Here is a 21,770-nt window from a genome sequence, read left to right as displayed (position 1 = left end):
TTTCTGTAGTCTAATAGTACAGTAGTAGCAATCCCCAGTAGCATTCTCCTCTCTGCCTGATCCTATCTCTCTACAGGAGTGGAGTCCTCCCGCACAGTGGCCGCTGATGTCACTTCCTTCACCATTGACAGCCTTCAGGAAGATTCCTCCTACCGGGTGTCAGTCTCCTCACTGATTGGCTCTCGAGAAGGACGCCCCGCCTCCCTGAACACCAGAACAGGTACTCAATCGCTCAATTTCCAAATTGACCACTAACCTCTATCCATTCTCTTCTTGATAGCCTTGGTTAGCTGGTTAGCTGTCAACAATATGATAACAGCTTTTCTTTGCCCTCACTTAGTTAATTTTAAGGATTGATTGAATTAAATGAGTGCTACACTATCATATAAACAGTGCTTGTAAATTGGTGACTGAACTCTTCCACCTCTCTGTCCTCAGCATCAGACCAGGGTGTTGTGGGAACAGTGACCTCACTCCAAGTCCAGGAGTCCCGCGGTGAGGTCGTCAGGGTAACATGGGTGGGCGTGCAGGGAGCAACAGCCTATCGTGTGTCATGGAAGCGAATTGATGGTAAGAGATTTGATCAGTTTTTCTGCTTTGAAAATTTTTGAAATCTGAATGATATTCCCTGATAGTTCATGATTCAATAGCATAGTATCCATAGCTTATCTTTAACATATGAACCTCTATTTACACCTTTCACACTGAAAGGTCCAATGCAGATGTTTTTATCTCAATATCAAATAATTTCTGGCTAACAATTAAGTACCCTACTGTGATTGTTTTGAATTAAAATAGTTAAAAATGAACAGAAATAGCTTCTTAGCAATGGCCAAATTCTCAAGCAAGAATTTTGATAGGACAACTTGGGAGTGGTCTGTGGGGAGGGGAAAACTGAACATTTGCTGTTATTGGCAGAGAGGTTTGGAACTCTCTTTCTTATTGGTCAGTTATAGGGTTGGGCAACTTTGATGGGGATGGGGGCCATAGGCCTACGAAATTGGTCCACGGGACTACAAAAGGGGGCCCCGCCTGCAGCCCTCCAGTTGCCCATCTCTGGTCTATTTAAGCAATAAGGCATGAGAGGGTGTGGTATGGCCAATATACCACGGCTAAGGACTGTTCTTATGCATGATGAAAAATTGAGTTTCTGGATACAGCCCTTAGCCGTGGTATATTGGAAATATACCACAAACCCCCAAGGGCTTTAACATAATATTAATGAAACATGGCAGCTATTTTGTGCAAGACCACTCACCACTGCCCCTTCTGTCTTGGTGTAGGTGGGGAGGAGAGGAGCCAGCTGGTGGGTGGTGACCTGACAGCGGTGGATCTGGAGCAGCTGGACCCAGGGGCTCAGTATGAGGTGCAGGTCATGGCCCTGGTCCAGAACAGACAGGGAACCCCGGTCTCTGTCAGAGTCACCACACGTGAGTCACCACTACATCACAGCCTTAAAGAATAGAGAGTGTGCATGTTCCTCTGTTTGATTAGAATGGATATGAAAACATTGGAAGGTGTAACTTTCCTGTAGTACTATGTCAATTCAGAAAGTCATCTAAATTCCAATTCCAAATTGTTGAATTTGAATTTCAGTGTACTTTAAATGGATTTGAACCCAACCCTGCTATCTAGTGTTATGTCCCATAATACTGTAACTTTCCTGTAGTATTATACTGTATGTGGTGTTTTGATGGCTACTGCTTAGTACTGTATTTCCTCTCCCAGTATTCTCATGTGTGTGTGTGTGTGTGTGTGTGTGTGTGTGTGTGTGTGTGTGTGTGTGTGTGTGTAGCAGGGGAACCTGCTGCTGTAGCCCGGGTGGAAGGGGTCAGGGTGCTGGAGGCTACCCCAGGGGTGCTGCGTCTGGTCTGGAGAGGGATGGCCGGGGTTACAGGGTACCGCATCTACTGGAGATCAGCCCTGGGTAAACGCACAGATACACACTCAGATGCACACAAAGAAACATACACAGATACACACAAAGATAAATATACAAATACACACACAGATTTATACACAGATATATATGCATACATAAAATGTGCATCCAAATGTATTTTTGTGAATGTTTTGTTTACTGTTTCATTATATTCTCTATTGGTTCCATGTAGGTGAGGCTGAATTGAGCCGTCTGATAGGTAGAGATGCAACCTCGTTTGACCTGGATGGTCTGCGGCCTGGGGTGAGCTACACTGTGAGGTTGGCTGCCATCTTCAGGGACAGAGAGAGTCAAGCTGTCACTATCACTGCCTCCACAGGTATACTTCTCTGTCAACACCATCTCCTCTCCTTTCATTCACTATAGTTAGGGACAGGAGTTTCCTGACCATGTGACCTGACCAAGAAAAACTCTTGGCCCTAGTAATAGGCTATAACTAGTCACTCACTGTAGTCACAGTATCTCTCTCCATTACTGATCCCTTGCTTCTCTCCTCCTCCCCTCAGCTCCCTTACAGCCTATAAGGGGTCTGCGTGCTATGGAGGTTACCCAGAATTCTGTGTTGTTGGACTGGGTTCCATTAACGGGTGCTACAGGATACGTCCTGCGCTGGAGAGAGGAAAGGGGTGAGACAGACACTGGATAATGTGGTTCAATTTAGTATTTTATTGACAAAGTTACACATTGAAAGGTTGATCTCTAATCTTTGTCTGTGTGTGCGTGTGGGTTTGTGTGTGTGTGCTTGCTTGCTTGCATCCGTGTGTGTGTTCTCTAAACAGATACTGGTCCGGGTCAGTCCATCCCTCTGCCTGGGACATCCAGCTCCTACAGGGTGACTGGGCTGCGTCTGGGACTGGGATACCGCTTCACCCTGCAGCCTAGCTTCCAGAGGGAGGTTGGCCCTGAGACCTCACTGGACGAACGTACTGGTAAGACTGACAATTATCATACCGGCCCCTGAATCCCTTAAACTACTACTTTCTAAACATTTCTGCACTGTGACATTTCTTCCCCAAATGTTTCTTTGCCAGTCTAAGAGGAACCAGCCCAACTCAATATTCCTCTCTCTGTCTCTGTGTCTCTGTCTTCAGTGTGTGTAGGTGGTCGTCTGGACGTGGTGTTCCTGGTTCCAGCTTCCAGGGATCGGACCAGCCTGGTTGAGCCCCTGCTCTCTCTCCTGACCAGCGCTGCCGGCTCCCTCACCAGCATCGGAGCCCGGGACTCACAGGTACTGGAGTGGTCTACGATCAGTTTAGCCTTTTAGATCATAATGAATAAGACAGTTAGGAACCTGATCCTAGATGAGGGCATCTACTCTGAGACGCTTAGTGAAGGCCCAGACATCTGTATATTGGCTTCTGGTGTACTTTTGTGATGTGATTCTGTGGTGTGGTGTTATATTCTGTGGTTCCTGCCTCCTCCAGATGGGGATTGTAGTGTACAGCGCCCGGCCCAAGGTCTGGTTCCTGCTCAGTCGCCATAGCAACAGTGAGACGCTGCTTCAGGAGATCCTGTCCACGCCTTTTGAAGACGGCCCAGGGAATGCTATAGGTGTGTGTTTTATACATACCTGTGTGTGTGTGTGTGTGTGTGTGTGTGTGTGTGTGTGTGTGTGTGTGAGGGTTTTGCATTAGGAAAATTTGGAAAGATTTTAATTTATCGGACATGGGTGCATAACCCATTAGGCCGTCCACCCATATTGGCTAAATGAGCCACATTTATGTGTCCTTCAAAACAACCTATAGGCCTTACTAATTACAAAAATACTATTCCCTGTGTTCTGATGAGTAGCGTATACACAACTTTATATCCTATTGTTTTATAGTTTTTTGTCTTTCCTAAAACAATAAATCAAATAAAATGTAATTGGTCGCACACACATATTTAGTGAAATGCTTGTAAAGAATAACTGTTCACCTCAAGATTCAAGCTGTCCCAGATTTGAGCACTAAATGCAGCAGGGAATTGCATGCATAGGCCTATAGGCTTAGGTGTCCACTGTATTATAGTAATATTAAAAATATATATATTAAGGAGAAGAAGCCTAGGCAGAGCCCCAAAGATATGTCGGCAGCATGCGATACCGACATGAATTTCTTTATACTTGTCAGATAGGCTATACTATAGGTGTACAGAAGGAGGCTAATTCGTTCATTTTCTATAAGACAATTTTTTTATATAGATAAGCGTTATATTGTTAGATTATAGTAGTAACTCTGGTATGCCTAAAACGTTCTTCTTAACTGTCGGAGTCAGTTGGAGCAGCGGTGTGCTTATCATAGGCCTGCAGTATAATAGGCTAATAGCCACACCACAGCAAACCTTCACAAAAATGTATACATTTTATTAAGGTAATATCAAAAGTAAGTCAAGCCATTAGGGAAAACACGAGCAGGATATTATATTGCCGCAAACACAACATTACAGTTGCAACTTCATTCGGAAAAAGAAAATGGCTCAACAGAATCAAGCAAAACACTTGCGAACTGGTTTTAACCTTCACAAAAGTTTTGCACAGGCTATATTGCAGCAGTTACCCAACAAATTACAGCAATAGGCTGATTATATTTATTTTACAACAGGATTACTTATAACTGATTTTACAGCTAGTACGGAGCACACAATTAAAAATACTTAATTTAAATACATTTAGCCAACGAAAATGTCTCAACAGAATGAAACAAAACATGTTTTGCATGTTTAAACGTTTAAACGTTTAAATGTTTAAACGTTCTTTGCTTCACGGAAACGTGGCTTACTGGAGAGACGCAATCCGAAGCGGTGCAGCCAACAGGTTTCTCCACGCATCGCGCAGACAGGAAAAAACATATTTCTGGTAAAAAGAGGGGCGGGGGCGTATGCCTTATGACTAACGTGACATGGTGCGATGAAAGAAACATACAGGAACTCAAATCCTTCTGTTCACCTGATTTAGAATTCCTCACAATCAAATGTAGACCGCATTATCTACCAAGAGAATTCTCTTCGATTATAATCACAGCTGTATATATCCCCCCCCAAGCAGACACATCGATGGCTCTGAACGAACTTTATTTAACTCTCTGCAAACTGGAAACAATTTATCCGGAGGCTGCATTCATTGTAGCTGGGGATTTTAACAAGGCTAATCTGAAAACAAGACTCCCCAAATTTTATCAGCATATCGATTGCGCAACCAGGGGAGGAAAGACCTTGGACCATTGTTACTCTAACTTCCGCGACGCATATAAGGCCCTGCCCCGCCCCCCTTTCGGAAAAGCTGACCACGACTCCATTTTGTTGATCCCTGCCTACAGACAGAAACTAAAACAAGAGGCTCCCACGCTGAGGTCTGTCCAACGCTGGTCCGACCAAGCTGACTCCACACTCCAAGACTGCTTCCATCACGTGGACTGGGAGATGTTTCGTATTGCGTCAGATAACAACATTGACGAATACGCTGATTCGGTGTGCGAGTTCATTAGAACGTGCGTTGAAGATGTCGTTCCCATAGCAACGATTAAAACATTCCCTAACCAGAAACCGTGGATTGATGGCAGCATTCGTGTGAAACTGAAAGCGCGAACCACTGCTTTTAATCAGGGCAAGGTGTCTGGTAACATGACCGAATACAAACAGTGCAGCTATTCCCTCCGCAAGGCTATCAAACAAGCTAAGCGCCAGTACAGAGACAAAGTAGAATCTCAATTCAACGGCTCAGACACAAGAGGCATGTGGCAGGGTCTACAGTCAATCACGGACTACAGGAAGAAATCCAGCCCAGTCACGGACCAGGATGTCCTGCTCCCAGGCAGACTAAATAACTTTTTTGCCCGCTTTGAGGACAATACAATGCCACTGACACGGCCTGCAACGAAAACATGCGGTCTCTCCTTCACTGCAGCCGAGGTGAGTAAGACATTTAAACGTGTTAACCCTCGCAAGGCTGCAGGCCCAGACGGCATCCCCAGCCGCACCCTCAGAGCATGCGCAGACCAGCTGGCCGGTGTGTTTACGGACATATTCAACCAATCCCTATACCAGTCTGCTGTTCCCACATGCTTCAAGAGGGCCACCATTGTTCCTGTTCCCAAGAAAGCTAAGGTAACTGAGCTAAACGACTACCGCCCCGTAGCACTCACATCCGTCATCATGAAGTGCTTTGAGAGACTAGTCAAGGACCATATCACCTCCACCCTACCTGACACCCTAGACCCACTCCAATTTGCTTACCGCCCAAATAGGTCCACAGACGATGCAATCTCAACCACACTGCACACTGCCCTAACCCATCTGGACAAGAGGAATACCTATGTGAGAATGCTGTTCATCGACTACAGCTCGGCATTCAACACCATAGTACCCTCCAAGCTCGTCATCAAGCTCGAGACCCTGGGTCTCGACCCCGCCCTGTGCAACTGGGTACTGGACTTCCTGACGGGCCGCCCCCAGGTGGTGAGGGTAGGCAACAACATCTCCTCCCCGCTGATCCTCAACACTGGGGCCCCACAAGGTTGCGTTCTGAGCCCTCTCCTGTACTCCCTGTTCACCCACGACTGCGTGGCCACGCACGCCTCCAACTCAATCATCAAGTTTGCGGACGACACAACAGTGGTAGGCTTGATTACCAACAACGATGAGACGGCCTACAGGGAGGAGGTGAGGGCCCTCGGAGTGTGGTGTCAGGAAAACAACCTCACACTCAACGTCAACAAAACTAAGGAGATGATTGTGGACTTCAGGAAACAGCAGAGGGAACACCCCCCTATCCACATCGATGGAACAGTAGTGGAGAGGGTAGCAAGTTTTAAGTTCCTCGGCATACACATCACAGACAAACTGAATTGGTCCACTCACACAGACAGCATCGTGAAGAAGGCGCAGCAGCGCCTCTTCAACCTCAGGAGGCTGAAGAAATTCGGCTTGTCACCAAAAGCACTCACAAACTTCTACAGATGCACAATCGAGAGCATCCTGGCGGGCTGTATCACCGCCTGGTATGGCAACTGCACCGCCCTCAACCGTAAGGCTCTCCAGAGGGTAGTGAGGTCTGCACAACGCATCACCGGGGGCAAACTACCTGCCCTCCAGGACACCTACACCACCCGATGTCACAGGAAGGCCATAAAGATCATCAAGGACATCAACCACCCGAGCCACTGCCTGTTCACCCCGCTATCATCCAGAAGGCGAGGTCAGTACAGGTGCATCAAAGCTGGGACCGAGAGACTGAAAAACAGCTTCTATCTCAAGGCCATCAGACTGTTAAACAGCCACCACTAACACTGAGTGGCTGCTGCCAACACACTGACACTGACTCAACTCCAGCCACTTTAATAATGGGAATTGATGGGAAATGATGTAAATATATCACTAGCCACTTTAAACAATGCTACCTTATATAAATGTTACTTACCCTACATTATTCATCTCATACGCATACGTATATACTGTACTCTATATCATCGACGGTATCCTTATGTAATACATGTATCACTAGCCACTTTATACTATACTATGCCACTTTGTTTACATACTCATCTCATTTGTACATACTGTACCCGATACCATCTACTGTATCTTGCCTATGCTGCTCTGTACCATCACTCATTCATATATCCTTATGTACATATTCTTTATCCCCTTACACTGTGTACAAGACAGTAGTTTTGGAATTGTTAGTTAGATTACTTGTTATTACTGCATTGTCGGAACTAGAAGCACAAGCATTTCGCTACACTCGCATTAACATCTGCTAACCATGTGTATGTGACAAATAAAATTTGATTTGATTTGATTTGATTTGATTAAAGAACTGGTTTAGATGAATAAATAGGTCTACAATAATAATAATGATATACAATAATAATAATGATAAAACAAAAAGTATTATAAATAAAAACATTTTAATGTTCCAAAATTGCATCCTACTTAATAAGTTGCACAGTTGACTGCATTTGGCTGCACCAACATTCTTCTTATCTTTGTCCACTACAATATTAACACTTGTCCATACAGAGGACTTTCCCATTGTAACAGGTCTCTAGACTTACATTTTCCCTGGTGCACTGGTGCCACTAAGTCTTTCAGTTGGTGACACCAGCCCATGCTTTGGTCGCACAGTCATTCACAGTGCTTTATTTAAAAGTGTAATAGACTACTGAGATGGTATTGAAGAAATTAGTTGTTTCATCATCTTTTCATGTTGTGATTCTAAATATTTTAATGTACAAAATGTGCAACCTAATCCAGTGATTGTCATGCATTTTGGGTAGACAATTATAGAGCTGAATTTGCCTGCATCTTTATATGCTCTAATACCATAGGCTAATTTATTTAAGTAAGTGAAAACTCAAAACACATCACTAACTATAGATAATAGCTACTCATAGTAGCCATGTATTAACCTAACAGTGCATTTAATTTCCCCCAAAACGTTGCAGTTGTAACATACCGCCGAATGAGGCCTATGCACTAGCAATGGCCAATGTGCATTTCGCACTTTGTATCTCAAAGCCATATCAAATATCTTGTTTGTAAAATAGTTGCTATTGAGCTCAAAATGGGGGTTGAACAATAAAATGTATACCACAGGAGGTTGGCGGCACCTTAATTGGGCAGGACAGGCTTGTTTTAATGACTGGATCGGAATCAATGGAATGGTACCAAACACATGGTTTCCATGTGTTTGATGCCATTCCATTTACTCCGTTCCGGACATTATTATAAGTCGTCCTCCCCTCAACAGCCTCCACTGAAGTATACCTACAGAAAGCTGAGAACATCCTCTCTCCGTCTGTGACAACAAGATAGCTGTTTTTCCCAGCAATTGGATTTTAAAATGTTATCCAATCAGAACACTTTTCTTTCTCCTGGAGCATTTTTTCCCCCGGGAAAGAAGAGAGATAGAGTGGCTTGGTCGACACAACAGCAGGAAACGGGTACATGCAGGAAGACACTTTCAAATCATGTTTTTAGCCTCCTAAAAAATAGGATGTTTTGATTGAGGTGAATGAATATGCAGCCCGCACCGATACGACCAATAATGTTTTTTACTCGCACAGCCAAATCAACGGGTTGCATAATGCAACTAAATGGAGCCCTGCCTTGTAGGCTTTTCACTATAGGCATACGGTCTAACTTCGTTCCATCTTCGCAATCAACAGTAGCCTTTGCCAAGGCTCCTCTGTCGCTATAATTTTATTTATCGGCTTTTCATTTATTTTATTGTCCAAAATCCGCCAATTACCGGCTAATGGATAACCTGGTGTGCGTGTGTGCATACGTGTATGCGATGATATGTAACTGTGTATCTTTCCCTGCAGGCCAGGCGGTGACGTTCACTAGACAGTTCCTTCTCAGCCCGACAGCTGGTCGTAGAGCAAGAGTTCCTGGCGTAGTGGTGATCATTGCAGACAAAAAATCATCCGACAACATCACTGTCCCAGCCAGTGCTGTCAAAGCCTCAGGTAGCCTCACACAGACTGTATAGAAAGCACTAACACACAAGCAGTTATACAGCACCTGCACATCTCTACTAATAGAATCTGCTACAATAGTTTTTATCCCCACAGTCCCTTGTCACTGACTGTTTTAAAACAAAAAGGTTGTACAGTAAATAAATACAATTCCAACATTTACATGACCATGTGTGTGTGTCTATCAGGTGTCACAGTGCTGGCGGTGGGTATAGGTCGGGCGGACTCTGAGGAACTGCGCCAGGCAGTGACAGATGGCAGCACCCAGAACCTCCTATATGCTCGTGATACCACCCAGCTTGGCACCCTGCACGCCGACCTGGCTGACCTGCTGTGTGGCGTCGCCAGGATACCAGAGGGAGGGGTGAGTTAAGAGAGGAAAAGGTGTTGGGGAGGTGAGAGAGAGATCCTGTAGATCCCATGATATTGCTGTCAATGTATGCTCTCCCAGTCAGTCAGTGAATCATTGCCAGGGACTCAGTGACAACAATATGGTGCAGTGCTCTGGGTCTCAGTGTGTATGTTGTTTCCTATCAGGGCCCAGTGGCAGAGCCGTGTACCATACAGTGTCCTCGGGTGAGTTACTTTACTGTCCCTCATCCATCCAAATACAGTAGCCATCATTACACTATCACCATAACTTTCAATTTGTGTGTGCTCTCTTTTTCATCCCTCTTTCCCTATTTGCCCTGCTCTCGCTCTTATCTGTTCATTTTACTCTCTGTAGGGTGATCGAGGGGAGCGAGGAGAAAAGGTAACAATTTAATTGTTTTAATACCATGCTCTGTAATGTTGTCTTGGAAGCTCTATGGTCAGTAGTTGTATCAGTTGTCCTGAAAAGTTACTGACTCTCTGCTACAGGGAGAGATAGGACGAGAAGGTACTGACGGACGCAAAGGAGAGCCTGTGAGTCATTCACCACTGAATATTGATCTGTTACTGGTAGCTCAAACATTAGCGTCTACTTATCATTCACTGAGATATTTAATTGTGTGTGTGTGTTCTAGGGTCGTGATGGTTTGCCTGGCAGGGACGGCCCCAGGGGGCCTGAAGGGCGACAGGGCCTGCCTGGCGGGAGTGAGGCCCCCTCAGTTGGTGTTAGAGGGGAGAAGGGGGAGAGGGTAAGTACATACACATAAACACGTATACTCAACACTAGTACTGTTGTACTGTTCTGCTGTATTTACTGCTGTTCCCTCTTCAGGGTTTTCCTGGTCTGGATGGGGGTCCAGGATTGCCAGGGCGACCAGGGACCCCGGGCCCTGGAGGAGTACCGGTGAGTAGTCAGGGACCGCAATCACAGTCAGGGCCAGTCCCAGTGTGTTAATCTAAAACCCAATAACACATGTTGTTATCCTGATGTTCTTATAAGTAGTAAATGGCCAACGGTTCATAGGAGCAGGAGCCTATCTCCTGTTTATGTAGGGTGAGGCAGCTTGATGTACATCCCCTGGACAGGACACTAGTCTATCGCAGGGCCTAAGCCCCAATCCATCTCCTTAATGCTGAGCAGTGGCGATTTTAGCATGTAAATCTTGTTGGGGGGAAAAAAAAAAAAAAAGAGTGGGATGCATGCCAGCAAAGACACTAAACAACACTAAACAATACATTAATTGCACTATAACGGTGACAAACAGTGCCTATCACCTGTTAGGGCCTACATAAAGCTGTCCCAACAGCAGAGTCCCAACACCTTACCACTGCTACACCTGGCTATCAGCAGAGCCTATCTGGCAGTGAAACAGTTAATTCAGCCTCATTTACTACCTTTTGAAAAAACATAGCTGGTATGGCTGATTTGTTTAAACAAGTGTGGTTTCTACTGACAATTGAGATGTACAAACTATGGCATAAGGGGACGACAAGCAGATAAGAGGCAATCCATAAATGTGATTAAGACATTAATGAGCGAGCTAGGACAGACGTAGTCAATATAACTATTCAAATTTAAATTAAATCAACCACATACACATGGTTAGCAGATGTTGTGTAGCAAAATGCATGTGCTTCTATTTCCAACAGTGCAGTAATATCTAACAAATAATCTAACAATTCCCCAACAACTACCTACCTACACATAAATCTAAAGGGGTGAATGAGAATATGTACATATAAATATATGGATAAGCGATGGTCGGCATAAGCAAGGTGCAATAGATGGTATAAAATACAGTATATACATGTGATATGACTAATGTAAGGTATATAAACATTATTAAAGTGGCATTATTTAAAGTGGCATTGTTTAAAGTGACTAGTGATCCATTTATTAAAGTGTCCAATGATTGGGTCTCAATACAGTATATACATGTGATATGAGTAATGTAAGATATGTAGACATTATTAAAGTGGCATTATTTAAAGTGACATTGTTTAAAGTGACTAGTGATCAATTTATTAAAGTGTCCAGGGATTGGATCTCAATGTGGGAAGCAGCCTCTCTGAGTTAGTGATTGCTGTTTAGTAGTCTGATGGCCTTAGATAGGTAGAAGCTGTTTTTCAGTCTCTCGGTCCCAGCTTTGATGCACCTGTACTGACCTTGCCTTCTGGATGATAGCGGTGTGAACAGGCAGTGGCTCGGTTGGTTGTCCTTTTGGTTGTCCTTGATGATCTTTTTGGCCTTCCTGTGACATCGGGTGCTGTAGATGTCATGTACTTTCCCTCTCCCCCTTCACCACCCTCTAGAGAGCCGTGTGGTTGATGGCGGTGCAGTTGCCGTACCAGGCTGTGATAAAGCCTGACAGGATGCTCTCGATTGTGCATCTGTGAAAGTTTATCAGGGTTTGTGTGACAAGCCAAATTTCTTCAGCCTCCTGATGTTGAAGAGGCGCTGTTGCACCTTCTTCACCACGCTGTCTGTGTGGGTGGACCATTTCACCACTGCTTCTCCACATTTGGAGACCTCCACTGCTGACCCTTGTGGATAGGGGGCTACTCCCTCTGCTGTTTCCTGAAGTCCACGATCATCTCCTTTGTTTTGTTGACGTTGAGTGAGAGGTTGTTTTCCTGACACCATACTCCTAGTGCCCTCTCCTCCTCCCTGTAGGCTGTCTCGTCGTTGTTGGTGATCAAGCCCACTACTGTTGTGTTGTCTGCAAACTTGATGATTGAGTTGGAAGCATGCATGGCCACGCAGTCGTAGGTGAACAGGGAGTACAGGAGAGGACTGAGCACGCACTCTTGTGGGGCTCCAGTGTTGAGGGTCAGTGAGGTGGAGATGTTGTTTCCTACCTTCACCACCTTGGGGCGGCCCATCAGAAAGTCCAGGACCCAGTTGCACAGGGAGGGGTTGAGACCCAGGGCCTCCAGCTTGATGATGAGCTTGGAGGGTACTATAGTGTTGAATGCTGAGCTGTAGTCAATGAACAGCATTATTACATAGGTATTATTTTTGTCCAGATGGGATAGGGCAGCAATTGTTCAGCACTTTTGAAATGTACTGCAACAGAATTCAGAACATGGGCCATTCTTGCAGTGTTTTCACTGTACACCCAAATAAAGGGCCGTATAAGCAGACAATGAAAGCTCTTACAATATTCAATGATTACATTTCTCAAAAACAGGTTGTAGGCTACATGTGCATCACCAAGTCAGAACAGTAGGCGAAATTAAATTCAGATTTTGCAGTTCCGAGTTACGTTGTTTTGAGCGTGGCACAAGTCATGCTTCATTGACAGCATGGCCAATGTTGAATGTTTATCATTTTAAACTAGGATAAGAGACCCTTAATCTTAGACCACACAGCCACTCCACTGAATAACAGGCTAATGATTGCTTTGTAATGCTTGCAGTTAGCCACTGATTCCTTCCAAACCAAACATTGTTGAATTTGCGATTTCCAACTTGTTGTGTAATGTTTATGTCCAATGGCCAATGAGCACCGATACGTTTTATCTATAATTTCTCTTAATTATTTATCTTCATATGACAAGGATTAAAAATTATTTGCCAGTAGATTGTCGACTTGATTCATGATGATGACTGCTAGCTAAGATTTTGAAAGTATCAGTCCAATCAAAGCTACTGTAGATATGTGATTTGACATCATTTTATCTGTGGCCAATGACCTTGAGCCTTCTTGGATGGGCACTTCTAATGTAATTCTATGGCAGCACCCAAGGGGCTTGAATTTTCTAGCTCTTCCCTTAGACTTGACTGTGACTTAGTTTCCTCAGGAGTGACAGAACATTGAGCCAATCACGGCGCAATGCTCCGTATTTTCTGTTGGCTTTCCCCACCACCACAGAAAGCACTTAGCTAGGCTGAATCACCTGCATTTTGGAGCTGCCTTACTCAAGAAAACAAAAATGAGACCATGTTTGTATGCAGCTTTATTATCTCAATGATATATATATTTTTTTACATTGTTTGAAAACTTATTTTTGACACGTGTTAATGCCAAAATAACATGCAAATCAGGAAAGGCCAAATAATGTGGGTCTCAAAACAGGCTATGCCCCACCTGCTCTGAATGATGGGTCGCCACTGATGCCAAGCGCTCAGCATTTTTGGTATGACTCGACCAGGGATCGAACCCCTTACCTTTCAATCTCAGGGCAGACAATCTAACCACAATGACGCTGGAGTTGGTCCAACCTGCTCTAGACGTTGTTTAATAGATGTTTTGCTATTTTGTCTTTTTCAGGGTTCACAGGGGAGATCAGGTATCAGAGGAGATCCTGTGAGTATCCCTCAACAATACCTATTTGATCTGTTTATACTGTATCTAGCAATTATGTGTGTTGTATTATGGAGTCAGATTTTTGATGTTTTCTCTGTGGCAGGGTGATCCTGGGGTTAAAGGAGCATCAGGGACAAAGGGTGACCGGGGCGACAGGGTGAGTACAGCACACCTCTTTTCCCTCAGTAAACTATATGTTGTAAGTGATTGGAGACAGGTGCAGGAATTCGTAATAGGGGGGATTTAATACTCCACCCAAAATATACAACATGCCATGAAAAGGCACGGGGATGAAGCCCAAAACAAACACGTATACAAAGACACAGGGATGTAACCCAAAGAAAAGAGCAGGGTTAACCCTCTAATAAATACACTACACGAGACCCGTAATAACAAGTGCACAACAATACACGGGACGAGACCCATAATAACAAGTGCACAATACACGCAGCACAAAAGCCGAAAGAACAGGTACTCACAGACCAACGGACATGGGAACAATAACTGACAAGACAATGGTGAACAGAGGGCACATATATACAATTACTAATCAGGGGAATTGGAATCAGGTGTGCGTAATGAGACAGTTCAGTGACGCCTAGACTCTGGTGACGTAGACCTCCAGAACTGGTGCACAGAATTAGCAGCAGTACCGGGGGAATCTGTGACAGTATGTCATCCCATCTGTTATTTGTATATTCGATGTTCACTAAGCTGGTTCACTACTGGTGTTTCAGGGTGAACCAGGGTCGGCTGTTTCAGGAGGAGGTCTGCCTGGCAGGAAAGGAGAACCAGGGATTCCAGGATTACCAGTGAGACACACACACCCACACAGTCAGACACACACATGCACGTGTGATTGTAGGTCAAATTCTTTGTGATGATTAATGATATTTCTCTGTTACCTAGGGTACCACAGGGCGTCCAGGAACTGAAGGGGCCAAGGGCTTTGTGGGACCTGCAGGGATCCCAGGACAGGACGGTCGCCCCGGGATACCAGGCGCCCTTGGCCTCTCCATCAAGGTCAGTTACCCTGGTCTGGTCCTTGAACAGACCACATGGGAAGAAAGACACTAATTCAAGTAGCATGTAACCTGTATGTATACTGTGAATATCACGAGTGACCACATGTGGGAGAAAGACACTAATTCACGTAGCCTGTAACCTGTGTGTCAAGCAATCAATCAAATGTATTTATAAAGCCCTTCTTACGTCAGCTTCTGTCACAAAGTTCTGTACAGAAACCCAGCCTAAAACCCCAAACAGCAAGCAATGCAGGTGTATGTATACTGTGGCTATCAAGTGGCCACATGGGGAAGAAAGACACTCATTCAAGTAGCCTGTAACCTGTATGTGTAAGGCCCGACGCTGGACAGGAGAAGCAGGTGCAGGGAGTCAAACATTTAATAGGGAACGTACATGGAACACGACAGAAACAGCGTCAGCACATGGGTAAACAAGGACATATGACAAACATCAATCCCGAAGCAGGAAACAGAGCTAGGGAACAGACAGATATAGGGAAGGCAATAACACAAGTAATAGAATTTGGCGGAGTCTAATGAGGGCAGATGCGCGTGATGGGGAAAGGCAGGTGTGAGTACTGATGGTGGCTTGATTGCGTAATCCTGGGGAGCCTGGCGACCTCGAGCGCCAGGGGGAGGAAGAGCGGGAACAGGCGTGAGTGTATGTATACTGTGAACGTCAAGAGTGGACACACAGGGCTGGAAGAGAGTTGCTACTCATTTCGCAGGCACCTCATCAGTTCAGGTTCAATTGAAGTTGCTGGTTCAAACTTCAGGTTATGGAAGTGCTGTGAGGGATGTTCATACATATTTTACTTCTTCATGTAAAATGTATCCTAACCTTGACAATAACCCCCAACAGTCTGGCTGTGATATGATAATATGGAAAACGAAAACATGATTAGATTTCTAGTTTCTTTTCATGTGTCATTTAAAAATGATTGGTTCTGTTGAGATGTATAAGAGTGACCTTAGGAACCTTTCTCTCTCTTTTAATATCTCTGTCGTCCTCCTCTGTATCTTGTAATTTTCCACCTGATCGTACCCTTCCATCAGTTTCCTTGACAACAAGATACTCTTCAGACTTAAAGGCCTTGATGTTTCGTCATAGTGCAGTAGACGGGCAGTGTGATTGTGTGCATGTCTGGGAGTCCAATGTATTCCTATACTGGGATGTATGATATAGCGTCTGCGGAACAACAAAACTCAATCACTAATCATTCCATTCTTTCTCTCTCTCTCTCTCTCTCTCCACCCCCCACCCTCTCTCTCCTTTTAGGGAGATAAGGGCAGCACAGGAGAGAGGGTGAGTCATCCAGTGCTGTCCCCAGCTTGTCTTGTAGATTCATTGCACATATCTCTGTTGGAATGACAAGAGGATAATGATTGTCACATCTATTTTATTTCTCTCTTTCTGTGTCTGTCTGTGTGTTTGTCTTGCTTACAGGGACCTCCAGGAGTGGGCAGTGGCTCGGCTGTAAAGGGGGAGAAGGGATCACCGGTAAGATTTGTCAATCACTGGACATGTGTCTTTGTGTATGTGTCTGCATTTGCATCGTGCAGATCTCTGAGGTGATAATTATACTGTCTAGGGCTGCTACGGTGACCGTATTACCGCAACACCGGCAGTCACGAGTCATGATCGTAGTCAAATTCCATGTGACATGACAGTTGTCATATTAACTAGGCTTCTCCAAAACTGTGCTCTGATGCCACTGATGGTCGTTAGAAGCCTACCAAACTTGCTGACGGCCAGTCGCTAATGGCCTGGAACTCAGCGCTCTCTTGTCCCTCTAGTCTAACCACTCTGACATCAATGCAAATGCAATTGAAAATCACATCGAACACTTCACCTGTTGCACAGCGAGAGCCAACTCCTCATAGCTGGTTGATGCATGGAATGAAATAATTGTTCCTAGAAGCCCATGTTGTGCAAAATTTATATAGACAATGAAATTGCAAGAGAAAATAGTTTTCTTTAAAAAAAGGAGGATCTCATCAGCTTTCTATAGGCTAGGCCTACTATATTTATTCTTCAACTTTTCTAATATTAAGCACATTGCTTTACTTTGCAACACAACCGTAGTAGCCTACCTGGCTGGCTGGAAAGTGAACTGTGGGAAAAGCGTCCTCCATTTGCTATTCAAGTGCATACGGATGACATGTCTTATTTCTCCCTGGCCCTGTTCCAACAGGTGCATGATAATGACCCGTTCTAAACTCATTTCACAATACAGAACCAGTCAAACGTTTGGACACACCTACTCATTACAGGATTTTCCTTTATTTTACTATTTTCTACATTGTAGAATAATAGTGAAGACATCAAATCTATGAAATAACACATACGGAATCATGTAGTAACCAAAAAAGTGTTAAACAAGTCAAAATATATTTTATATTTCAGATTCTTCAAAGTAGCCACCCTTTGCCTTGATGACAGCTTTTGCAAATTTGGCCTGCAGGTCGCCAGTTGGGGAACCCTGCTATAGGCCTAGGGCCCCTGGAACCAGGTTGGAGAGCCCATAGCCTACAGAGCCTAGTGAAACGTGTTCTTATAAGCCCAGTCATCACTGGTCACTATTTCAAAGAGGATCCCAGCTTTTTCGTGCTGCTATATTTCTTGCTTAAATTTAAGCACATTATTCCACTTTAAAATCGGTGTAGCCCACCTGGCATATTGAAATGTGCTGCACTTCCTCCATTCGCTATTTGAGTGCAGGCTACAGATGACATGTTTGTTTTTTGGTGGGCCATTCTAAATAAAAAATAATTCCACACACACTGAGTGTACCAAACATTAGGAACACCTGCTCTTTCCATGAGATTGACTGACCAGGTGAATCCAGGTGAAAGCTATGATCCCTTATTGATGTCACTTGTTAAATCCACTTCAATCAGTGTAGATGAAGGGGAGGAGACAGGTTAAAGACGGATTTTAAGCCTTAAGACAATTGAGACATGGATTGTGTATGTGTGCCATTCAGAGTGAATGGGCAAGACAAAAGATTTAAGTGCCTTTGAACTGGGTATGGTAGTAGGTGCCAGGCACTCCGGTTTGTGTCAAGAACTGCAATGCTGCTGGGTTTTTCACGTTCAACAGTTTCCTGTGTGTATCAAGAATGGTCCACCACCCAAACGACTTCCAGCCAACTTGACACAACTAAGCACTGTTTTCAACATGGGCCAGCATCCCTGTGGAATGCTTTCGACACCTTGTACAGTCCATGCCCCGACAAATTGAGGCTTTTCTATTTTATTCAGCTATGTTCAATTGTCTTCCTCTTACTATAAAATCTTGTCCGGCTAAATGAACTAGTGTAGCTCACAGCCAAATGGCATAGCCAGATCAGGGCCTAACATAAGGACAACTCACACTAATCTGTTCTTCTGAAATAGGCTACATGTTTCTTAAGACCTGCCTAAAGTAAATGATGGATTTATTGTGATGGTGTAGGCTATATTAAATCCATGTATTAGACTTTTTCAAATTCCAAAGGTCCGCATCAGCAGCTTGTAGTCTCTGCATGGAGGCCCCGAGATGCTAAACGTTGATGTTAATTAACGGTCAATTACTGTGAGAACGGCAGGTATTTGCATTACCCGCTGACATTCCATGACCGCCACAGCCCTGTTCATGTCTATGGTTTGATATGTGTGTTACCATAATTTATGTATTTTGTTGGTTTCAGGGTTCTGATGGAAACCCAGGAGCTCAAGGTCCCAGAGGACTTACAGGACAACAGGGAGCCAAAGGAGACAAGGTTGTGTGTGTGTGTGTGTGTGTGTGTGTGTGTGTGTGTGTGTGTGTGTGTGTGTGTGTGTGTGTGTGTGTGTGTGTGTGTGTGTGTGTGTGTGTGTGTGTGTGTGTGTGTGTGTGTGTGTGTGTGTGTGTGTGAAAGAGAGAATGTGTGTACTGAGTGTTTTTGATGTTTCAGGGAGAGAGTGCAGAGGGGTTGCCAGGACCGTCTGGGAAGACAGGAGAGCCTGGTGATCGGGTAGGACACACATTCACATGCATACATATCTGTTACATATCATGTACAGTATATTCCAACAGTGTAGTATTTTTGTGATTTAGGGTCTTCGTGGGCCTGCTGGAGGCCTTGGAGTCAAGGTAAGACAATACAAAACATTAGATACAATCTCCATATTTGGGTCTAGAATTGATGAAACAATTGATATTTGGGTGGATGGATGACCCTGCTCTCTCTGTCTTCTCAGGGGGACCGTGGCCAGCCAGGTGAGCCTGGATCACAAGGTGACAGGGTGAGTAAGGATAGAGACCCTTTAACCCATTTTGACTCCTGCTGTTAAACTGGTGTGTCTGCTGTGGGTTGTAACTGACTGTGTTGTCTTTCCAGGGGGAGAGAGGACTTGCTGGCTTGCTAGGGGAGAGGGTGAGTACAGTTCCATGCATTTGGTTATGCCTCTTTTCACTGTGACCTTGTTCATGACCATTAAGCTTGATATTGTACAGCTACATTGTAGGAATATCACATGTGTTTTACATGTTCATGTGTTCCCTAGTATTCATCCTCACTCACTCACTTCTACTCCTACACTGAACCGAATCCATTAGTATTAGCATGAAGGTCACAGGTATTGGAAAAGCCTGCTGAGATCCGTGTCATGAAGTGTGTTGTCCTGACCACACTGGCGCTGTGTGTTTCAGGGGGAAAGTGGACAGCCAGGCTCTACAGGGGCTCCAGGCCTGAGGGTGAGTAACTATATCTTACTGTACTTCTATTGGTCTCTCTCTTCATGACATATTTGGGTCATCTTCACACTATTGATTCATGTCATTTAGTTATAGGATTTGATTATACAAGCTACAGCTTTAGAGAATTGTGATATTTTATCAGCATGTGTGAGTCATGTGTGAGTCATGTGTTTACATGTGAGTCTGTGTTGATTTGCTTTCAGGGTTTGCCTGGCACCAGTGGATTGCCAGGGGAGAAGGTGAGGCTAACGTAGTCTGACTGACTCTTTGATCAATCGAAGTGAATCTCCACAAAATTAACATGACTGAACAGTGTAATGTAATCACAACAACGACATCAACTTAACATAGATGAACATTAGATAAAAACATCCTAACTTCTCTGTTTCCAGGGCAGCGAGGGCGCTAAGGGAGAACCTGGCCGGAGTGTGAGTCACCTCATAGCTACATTATTTATTTTGATGCCTCATGGTTAGATAGACCGATATGATTTATATTACATGGATTTTGATAGAAGCAATTCACTATACATTTTGGAAGGAAGAGATCAAGATTGGTCAGTATTGGTTAATGTAATGATATCTCATCCTCTGTATCATTCTACACATCCAGGGGCCAGGCTTAGGTGGGAAGAAAGGTGAACAGGCAAGTTGCCCACTTTGACTTCCTCATACTGCAATGATTGATATGTTGATGTACTGTACACAGTAACAATGCTTTCTCCATAGACTCATTCTCTCTTCCTCCTCTCCTCCCTCAGGGTGAACCGGGTCTGCCAGGTCTGGAGGGGCCTAGGGGCCAGAAAGGCGAGCCAGCCCAGAAAGGAGAAAAAGTGAGTAGGTACCCACAGGGTACATGATAGAGCGCTGCATGAAACTGGCACTGCTTGCCCTTGGGTGGTGTGTGTGTGTGTGTACAGGTAATTTCATGATTCTCTCTATGCAAGTGGGTATAGATGTTTTCTGCTGTTCATCTCTCTTTATGCTCCTCACTGTTTCTCATTCTCTTATTTCTCTCTTTCTCTTTCTTCCAGGGTCCCCCAGGTGCTGGCACTCCTGGCCAGGCTGGACCTAAAGGAGAGCAGGGGGATCGGGTGAGTTCAGATGAAGCTGTGATCATGTATCAATCTTTATCTAAGCTACAAACCAAATCTCTTTGATAGATGTGCAGAAAGCCTCAGAGGTACAGTATATATTGTAAAGTATATATGTTTTATTCAATGAGCTTCTCTGTGTAGCTGATTACAGATGCTCAGCATGTAGGCCATGTCCTACACACTGACATGTCCTTTTCCCTCTAGGGAGTCCCTGGCTTAGCTGGAAGACTGGGGACCAAGGTGAGACACGTGCCTTGATTGGCTTTTGTTCCTTTATTTTAACTTCTATTTAGTGTTTATGTTACAACAGTGTTGTTGTTTCATGAAGTATATTGTAAGTACTTTACTTGTAACAGTAAAGCTCTTGTGTCATGTGAGTCTAGCTGATCTCAATGCGTTCCTCTTGGTGTTGTAGGGAGACCCAGGTGACCCAGGAGAGAGAGGGGAGACAGGACGAGCTGGACCCGCAGGAAAGAATGGCCTCCCAGGGAAAGAGGTCTGAGACACTACCCCTCTGATCCTTGAGCTTTTCACCTCTGCCAAACCCTTGCATGTTATACAATCACTCACCCACTACAATAACCGCTGTGACCTGTTACTGGTCACTCACTGCGCTAACGTCCTGTTATCACTCTATCACTGCTACTCTGTTAGAACTCTGCAACTATTATCTTATAGCTATTGGATTTTCTCTTCACTACTGGGCCATTACCGTGTTATTTCTACAGTTCAGTCAACGTTCAGTATGTTATACAATACTGTACCACTGAAGGAATGAATGTAATATTGCCATTCCAGTGCAACTAATTACTGTACTAATACAGTTGGTCTATTCTGACCTCTTTG

General features: G+C 44.4%; 1 protein-coding gene and 1 long non-coding RNA gene across 2 annotated transcripts in view; both read left to right on the top strand.

The window, feature by feature from the left end:
• LOC139412634 (collagen alpha-1(VII) chain-like) overlaps positions 1-21,770 on the top strand; it is a 115,595-nt gene that overhangs the window by 56,148 nt on the left and 37,677 nt on the right. Inside the window, exons 19-47 of the mRNA XM_071159319.1 lie at positions 77-220; positions 439-570; positions 1,284-1,430; positions 1,796-1,927; positions 2,115-2,261; positions 2,449-2,568; positions 2,722-2,871; positions 3,034-3,170; positions 3,367-3,493; positions 9,247-9,390; positions 9,588-9,763; positions 9,937-9,975; positions 10,127-10,153; positions 10,261-10,305; positions 10,407-10,520; positions 10,604-10,675; positions 14,045-14,080; positions 14,184-14,237; positions 14,818-14,892; positions 14,990-15,103; positions 16,385-16,411; positions 16,553-16,606; positions 18,798-18,869; positions 19,044-19,103; positions 19,330-19,374; positions 19,470-19,505; positions 19,781-19,825; positions 20,032-20,067; positions 20,221-20,256. Coding sequence (XP_071015420.1) covers positions 77-220; positions 439-570; positions 1,284-1,430; positions 1,796-1,927; positions 2,115-2,261; positions 2,449-2,568; positions 2,722-2,871; positions 3,034-3,170; positions 3,367-3,493; positions 9,247-9,390; positions 9,588-9,763; positions 9,937-9,975; positions 10,127-10,153; positions 10,261-10,305; positions 10,407-10,520; positions 10,604-10,675; positions 14,045-14,080; positions 14,184-14,237; positions 14,818-14,892; positions 14,990-15,103; positions 16,385-16,411; positions 16,553-16,606; positions 18,798-18,869; positions 19,044-19,103; positions 19,330-19,374; positions 19,470-19,505; positions 19,781-19,825; positions 20,032-20,067; positions 20,221-20,256 — 2,543 coding nt within the window. The remainder of the gene's footprint in view (positions 1-76; positions 221-438; positions 571-1,283; positions 1,431-1,795; positions 1,928-2,114; positions 2,262-2,448; positions 2,569-2,721; positions 2,872-3,033; positions 3,171-3,366; positions 3,494-9,246; positions 9,391-9,587; positions 9,764-9,936; positions 9,976-10,126; positions 10,154-10,260; positions 10,306-10,406; positions 10,521-10,603; positions 10,676-14,044; positions 14,081-14,183; positions 14,238-14,817; positions 14,893-14,989; positions 15,104-16,384; positions 16,412-16,552; positions 16,607-18,797; positions 18,870-19,043; positions 19,104-19,329; positions 19,375-19,469; positions 19,506-19,780; positions 19,826-20,031; positions 20,068-20,220; positions 20,257-21,770) is intronic.
• LOC139413553 (uncharacterized) lies at positions 20,599-21,421 on the top strand. Its single transcript, XR_011634810.1, has 4 exons — positions 20,599-20,660; positions 20,862-20,921; positions 21,129-21,164; positions 21,340-21,421. It is a non-coding gene; the product is annotated as an uncharacterized lncRNA (long non-coding RNA).

Source organism: Oncorhynchus clarkii, chromosome 7 (genome assembly GCF_045791955.1).
Source record: "Oncorhynchus clarkii lewisi isolate Uvic-CL-2024 chromosome 7, UVic_Ocla_1.0, whole genome shotgun sequence".
NCBI classification, from domain to species: Eukaryota; Metazoa; Chordata; class Actinopteri; order Salmoniformes; family Salmonidae; genus Oncorhynchus; species Oncorhynchus clarkii.
Note: the sequence above shows the minus strand (reverse complement) of the source record. Positions and strands in the feature narration are given on the sequence as shown.